At 41.8% G+C, this 6,878-nt stretch overlaps 1 protein-coding gene across 3 annotated transcripts; it reads left to right on the top strand.

The window, feature by feature from the left end:
- Window positions 1–292: 292 nt before the first annotated feature.
- Window positions 293–3,879, top strand: LOC114488894 (thioredoxin interacting protein). 3 transcript variants are annotated; one of them, XM_036015874.1, is made up of 9 exons: window positions 294–818; window positions 1,169–1,241; window positions 1,337–1,484; window positions 1,698–1,800; window positions 1,917–2,173; window positions 2,269–2,333; window positions 2,367–2,461; window positions 2,593–2,744; window positions 2,875–3,879. In XM_036015874.1, exons 1-9 carry the CDS (start codon window positions 569–571, stop codon window positions 2,908–2,910), a joined length of 1,179 nt encoding a protein of 392 aa, XP_035871767.1. In that variant the 5' UTR covers window positions 294–568; the 3' UTR covers window positions 2,911–3,879. The 3 variants fall into 3 exon arrangements, with proteins under 3 accessions (XP_028358594.1, XP_035871767.1, XP_035871768.1); XM_036015875.1 differs by having other exon boundaries at window positions 2,269–2,335; window positions 2,372–2,461; XM_028502793.2 differs by having other exon boundaries at window positions 293–818; window positions 2,269–2,461.
- The last annotated feature ends 2,999 nt before the right edge of the window (window positions 3,880–6,878 follow it).

The following is a 6,878-nucleotide window of genomic DNA, read 5'->3' as shown; positions in this document are numbered from 1 at the left end:
CCTGGGTGCATTTTAGGGTCAGCGAGGACCTCCTTCCTCCGAGCCTAAGGGAAACCGCTTCTCCGCCGACCCTCCCCCGCCCGCTCCGCGCAAGGCAACAGTACACAACAACCATTTTCCCCGCCAGGAGCACTCCTTGTCCACGCACTGCTGCAACCTCGCTGATTGGCCAGTCTCCTGGTAAACAAGGTCTGGATAGCCAATGAGAGGGCTGTGCACGAGGGTAGCACGCGCTTCCAGGGCTAGCGCTCGCGTGGCCCCGCCAGCCCAGGCTACTATATAGAGCAGTTTCCTGGTTGTTAAAATTATCTTCTCGTAGCCGTGGTTTGAGCCAAGTCAACTGGCTTGCAGAGACTCAGAGCGCTCTTCCAGCTATTGGAGGAAACGAAAGAGCTTGTTTTTCTCTTGAAATCCCTTGGTATAACTAACAGCTTTAATTGTTTTCACATTTTTTCAAAAATTGTTGAGAGAGTCTTCTGAAGAGGATAATTATTTCCGACGGTCCTTGGATTTAGAGTTTTGTTCCTCTCACCCTCGTTTCTAACTTTTGTGCCAACCCAGTTTAATCATGGTGATGTTCAAGAAGATAAAGTCTTTTGAGGTATTCTTTAACGATCCTGACAAGGTGTATGGCAGTGGGGACAAGGTAGCTGGCCGGGTGATAGTGGAGGTGTGTGAAGTCACTCGAGTCAAAGCTGTCAGGGTCCTAGCTTGTGGAGTGGCCAAAGTCCTCTGGATGCAGGGATCGCAGCAATGCAAACAGACCTTCGAGTATCTGCGCTACGAAGACACGCTTCTCCTGGAGGACCAGCCAGCCGGTGAGTTGCCCAGTTCTTTGCCGGAGGGTGAAAGCTGTTTTGAGAAGAGATAAGAACCGAATAAATGGATCCTATTCTAAATATTCTAAGTTCTGGTTCAGTGGTGTGAATTTGGTGTTGCATCCGTACCTTTTTATATTTTAATTTGCAACCCCCCTAAAAAAGGTCAGTTTGTCCAGTTTCTTAGGGTGGCCTGATATGAAGGTAGTCTTGCGGGATGTTTCCTTAGCTAATTAAAATTTTTTTGTATGCCTAAGTTACTTACTCTTTGCCCAAGAATTCCTTATCACACAGATGTATTTTAAGTGTAACAAGAAACCTAACAGCTACTCACTTTTCTCTCCCTTCAGGTGAGAATGAGATGGTTATCATGAGACCTGGAAACAAGTATGAGTACAAGTTTGGCTTTGAGCTTCCTCAGGGGTAGGTATAACCTAAATACGTCTTTGGACTTTTCTATCTTCCCCTTTTTTGATTTGGGGGAGTATTTTTTAAATTATTCCTTTTTCTTGACACAGGCCTCTGGGAACATCTTTCAAAGGAAAATATGGGTGTGTAGACTACTGGGTGAAGGCTTTTCTTGATCGTCCCAGCCAGCCAACTCAAGAGGCAAAGAAGAACTTTGAAGTGATGGATCTAGTGGATATCAATACCCCTGATTTAATGGTGAGGTTCATTTTAAGATTCTGTTATCTTGGGTCTCAGGGATGAAAGTCACATGTCTTGGGTCTTAGATTTGGAAGTATCTCAGGGAATCAAGTCCTAAGTCATCAAGGGAGGGAAAGCTGCCTTCTCTAGGTAAGCAGTGGGAGGTAAAGAGAAGCTAAGAAAGGATCTCTGGGAATTCTCAAAACAGCTTTTAATCCCCATTCTACATAGGCACCAGTGTCTGCTAAAAAGGAGAAGAAAGTTTCCTGCATGTTCATTCCTGATGGGCGCGTGTCTGTTTCTGCCCGAATTGACAGAAAAGGATTTTGTGAAGGTAAAAGCCTAGTCCTTAAAAAATATAGACTGACAAAATAGGAATTTGTAGATTTGGGATTAGAGGCAGGAACAGAAGAAAAGTCATTAACTGTAGTTTTTATCTCTCATTTTTAGGTGATGAGATTTCCATCCATGCTGACTTTGAGAATACATGTTCCCGAATCATTGTTCCTAAAGCAGCCATTGTAGCCCGCCACACTTATCTTGCCAATGGCCAGACCAAGGTGCTGACACAGAAGTTGTCCTCAGTTAGAGGCAATCATATTATTTCTGGAACCTGTGCATCATGGCGTGGCAAGAGCCTTCGGGTACAGAAGATCAGGCCTTCTATCCTGGGCTGCAATATCCTTCGAGTTGAATATTTCCTGCTGGTGAGTGGGTGAGGCTGGAGAGAGAAAGTAGTTCATCTGAAAAAATTGCAGTAGTGTTTTTTCCAGATGTCTAATCGAACTAACTTACTTTCTAGATCTATGTTAGTGTCCCGGGCTCCAAGAAAGTCATTCTTGACCTACCATTGGTAATTGGCAGCAGGTCAGGTCTGAGCAGCCGGACAGGTCTGAGCAGCGGGGCAAGTCTGAGCAGCCGGACCTCGAGTATGGCCAGCCGAACCAGCTCCGAGATGAGTTGGGTGGATCTAAACATCCCTGAGACTCCTGAAGGTGAGCCAGACCTAATGTCTTGTTTTACTCTCCAACCAGGTTGGGTTTGTGAGATTGCAAATGTCAGGCATTTCTGGGCCAGGTTTCTTACCATTTCTTTGTTTTCTTTCCTCTTTTTTTCTTCTCTCTAGCTCCTCCTTGTTATATGGATATTATTCCTGAAGATCACCGATTAGAGAGCCCCACCACTCCTCTGCTAGACGACACAGATGGTTCTCAAGACAGCCCTATTTTCATGTATGCTCCTGAGTTCAAGTTCATGCCACCGCCTACTTACACTGAGGTAAGAATTGTCATTTTACCACACTATCTTTGTCCTAGGTCTTCAGTAGGAAGTTGACTTGGATTGCTAAAGTGGGGTTTTCTTTTAATTATTATCCAAACTTAAAATGGTATTTCTTTCTTCCTCCCAGGTGGATCCCTGCATCCTCAACAACAATGTGCAGTGAGCATGTGGAAGAAAAGAAGTAGCTGTATCTGCTTGTTTCTTTTCATCTCTTCCTGGACTCTTCGTTTCAGAGTCAACAGTCTCCATAAGTGGGGGTTGGGTCCACCCCAGCCTCTGATTTCCCAGTGTAAGAGGTGACCAGCAGGCAATCTCCTGGGCCTTAAAGAGGGTGCATACTCATCCTCAGCCAGTGAGATGATGTGTGTGATTCAGGGTGTTTACTAAATGGGTTTTAAAACACTCTAGAAAAATTTAGGCCCATCCTGTTTTCTCAAATTTTGAAAATTGAGGTATATTCAGTAGAAATGGTCTCTTGGCATGGTCTTACCAAGGTTTTTTTGGAGGAGAATATAGATGTTGTTATAATGATACCAGATCTTGAGTTCCTTGCTGTGTGGAACAGAGCCAATTTAGGAGCAAATTGGAAAAATGAAAATGGGGGAAAAATATTCAAAACTTTGGGAAAAGGGGGTTCTTAACATTTTGCCTTTATTTGTACATTTATAGGAAGGAAAAAAATGCTCCAGAGTTGATTTAGTCTGGACTTTGGAGAGCCTCTTATGTGAATTAAAGGGAAGAAGCTCTAAGGTTGTCTTTTGCTAAGAATATACTTTAATCTGGCCTAAAGTATTAGTAAGCCCTACCAAAGGTCTTAAAGCCATCTTTAGAGCCTATTGCACTGTGTTTTCCTGTTGAAGATGTGGGAGAATGTGTTTTTTTTTTTTTTTTCATGTGAGTCCTTGGGATTGATTCTAAGGGAATGTTTTTAGCACTTTAGTTTCTATCATTTTTTTCTTTTTCTATCAAAATGTAAGCTAAAACTGGTCTTTAGGAATAAACACAAGGACAAACTAAAAAAAAAAAAGTTGCTTATTTTGAGATTTCATCCCAGTGTACAGAATTCTATAATTCTGACACTCATATGAAAAGGGTTACTGGTATCAATCAGCCTTTCCCACTGTGACTTTTCCATACCTAAGGAAAAACTCTAAATCAAGATGCCCCAACACTGATCAGAGCCTTCCGACATTGCCATGAGAAACTGGAGGGCAGGTCTTCACAAAAGCCCCCAGGGCTTCCCTTTCCTAACCAGTGTTAGGAGATGGGGGATGTTAAGAGTCCCTCTCTCACTACAGCCTTTAGCACTTTGTTCCGTCCTGTGTTAGAGCACTGAGCTCCACCCTTTTGTGAGAAAGTGTGTGGACTGAAGGTGGTTTTTTTTTTTAATTGTGTATCTTTTTGTATGATAAACTATGTATTTTGTACTTAACCAGATGGATTTTCACCCCAAGTAGGGGTAGTCTTTGTAAAAAAAAAACAATAAAAATAAAGGCTTTTTAATGGCAAAAACTGTTCCTTGTCTGTCAGATGGTGGTGGAGAACTTACTAGAAACTGCCTGAAGGAGTGTTTCTCCCCTGCTTCACAACTCATTCTTGAAAACCCATAAGGAATATTATCTACGGACCCTAATGAATATAGTCAGAGTGTGGGTTTGGAAAGGTGTAGAGGGAAAAAATTTGAGCTCTATTTAGCCTTTTCCAATTCTGTAAAGAACTGGCTGGGCCCTGGCTGAGATGTGGCTCAGAGGTTGAGTGCCAGTCTATGTACCATGAGTTGCCAGTTCGATTCCCAGTCTAGAGCACATGCCTGGGTTGTGGGCCAGGTCCCCAGTGAGCAACCACACATTGATGTTTCCCTCTCCTTCCCTTTCCCTTTCTAAAAATTAAAAAAAAAAAAACAAAAAACTAGCTAGGATCTTCCAGTGACCTAAGATACTTTTCTATATCCATAGCTAATCATTAAATTTCTTGATTTTGGAGTGCATGAATTTTTTGATGAGCTCTTAAAATACAGGGAAATGAGGTTTTTGGTGGGATTTGGTAGGAAAGGTTTATGTTCCCATATTTTATAACTTGGCTTTATCATAGTTTCTTTCCAGTGTAAACCTGGTTTTCATGCAACAAGACTATTATTCAAGACTTAAGGATTTAGAGTTGTATTAAATTTTTGAAGGCTGCTCCTAATATTTTTACCTCTGCAGTTTGTAGCACAGTACCTATCCAAGTACATAATCATAACTCAGTAAATGCTGAATATTCAACCCTACTCATCCGTTAGGATGTATGCTTCAGCAGTTCCTATTTCTTCCTTGTAGGGTATTAATAATAGATTAACACATAATTCCACCTCTAATTGAAATTTTTATTATTCCTAAAGGAATGAGTAGGATGGGAAACCCTGAAATGGCAGGGGTTAATGTACTTTTTGATTTCTGGCTCATTTAAACTTGTAGACAGATCTGGTCTTGGCCTTTATTTGGGGTTTGGCTTTACTGTGGACCTCTACATACTAATTCCAAACCTCAGATTTCTGGAAATCCATGAAGTCAATGTAAATTGAAGAGAAAGTGAAATTGAAAAGATTCTTCATTTCAGTCTTTGCGCTAGTCTTTCATTCTCAGCGCTTTTCCTCTTTTCCTGGCTTTCTTTTGTTTTTCCTTACCAAGGTGTCAAAGTTTATAGCTCTTTATTGCCACTGTGACTCTCACCTTTACTCTGACCCCTGTGTCCTTAACTTCAAGAATCTATTGGCTCCTCCCTTTTTCAAGTCTGTGACCAGGAAACTAGGTCAAAGTTAATGGAAAAGTTTTTACTGCAGCTGGTTCTCCAGGGACTGGAGAGGTGGAACAAGAACCAAGAGCAAGCCAGAGGGCAGAACTAAGGGATGGAGACCAAGGAGCACAAAACTCAGTTGTTTGTGTACACATCTTGCTACTGGTAACTAATTTGAGAAGGGAATGACAGGGAGCAGGCAGATAACATACCCAGATCAGCTAGAGATAAAATCCTCTAAGAGCCAGAACATATGCATACCCTCCTGATTGCTTCATACCTCAAATCCAGCACTTCCAATAGAACTTACTATGATTACAGAAATATTCTGTATTTGTGTTAATATGGTAGCCACTAGCCAGCCACACATAGCTATTGAGCTCTGAAATGTGGCTACTGTGACTGAAGAACTGAATTTTTATTTTTAACTTAATTTAAATGTAATAAACTCCATGTGATTAGAGACTACCATATTAAACAGTGCGGCAAAATCTTAGGAAGGAAATAAGTAGCTACTGCTGTTACCCAGAAGAAAATCACCCTTCCCTTAGAGCGTAAAAGTCCCCACTGGACTTCCTTTCGATTTCTACACACAACTTCTATCTCACCTCAGGTCATTTACTGTATGTAGGTTAGCTTAAGTACATTTCCCTGGGTACTGGCCCAGCTGTTTCTCCACTGAGGTGGGCAGATATTTGGGGTCTTCTTTTCCCATGTTCTTTTCATATGTCTTTCAATTTTTTAAGTGCTATAACTTCTATGTACAGCTATTAGAGGAGATCCAGTTCTTAGTATCATATATTCATTAGGTCCAATGTGGTATAGGAAGAATTGAGAGAAGACAGAAAACTATATAAAGAAAGGAAAGAGTTAAAGAAAGTAAAATGAACAAGGGCAGGTACTTGACCAAGCAGGGTCCATGGCTACCTTGATACCTCTGAACAGACTGGAAACACAAGGAGGTAGTAATTTGGATTGAGGCATTGGGAGGCAAAAGTGTGGGGAGAGGATCTGACCAAGCATCTGCTCAATAAAAACAATCACATGGTAGCTGAAGAATATGAAGTGGGGTGAAGGAGTGACTTTTGTCCAGTTCTTTCAACAGCATACCGACCTTGTCCTGGTGTTCTTTCCTTACACCATCTCTAAGTGATAGAATGCATAAGGTAGATAAGGAAAATATTTTACTGCCCCTTCAATGGCCCAGACCCTGTCCCAAGCATCCCGACCTCAATAGTTCTGGAGTGGAAGAGCAGAAACCTTTGTCTCATTGTCTCTTCTGTTCCATATCCACCTCTATTTCCTAAGCTAAAAAAGCTCCCTCTCAGAGATGGCTGCAGATCCAGGGCCACAGGT

This window comes from Phyllostomus discolor, chromosome 14 (genome assembly GCF_004126475.2).
Source record: "Phyllostomus discolor isolate MPI-MPIP mPhyDis1 chromosome 14, mPhyDis1.pri.v3, whole genome shotgun sequence".
Lineage (NCBI taxonomy): Eukaryota > Metazoa > Chordata > Mammalia > Chiroptera > Phyllostomidae > Phyllostomus > Phyllostomus discolor.
This window is presented reverse-complemented; position numbering and strand designations above follow the sequence as displayed.

Excerpts from the sequence above, each read along its gene's own strand:
- LOC114488894 (XM_028502793.2), top strand. The coding sequence starts at position 569 with ATGGTGATGTTCAAGAAGATAAAGTCTTTTGAGGTATTCTTTAACGAT. Across the intron at positions 1,242-1,336 it reads GGCTTTGAGCTTCCTCAGGG|GCCTCTGGGAACATCTTTCA; the intron begins GTAGGTATAACC and ends TTCTTGACACAG. Across the intron at positions 2,745-2,874 it reads CACCGCCTACTTACACTGAG|GTGGATCCCTGCATCCTCAA; the intron begins GTAAGAATTGTC and ends TCTTCCTCCCAG.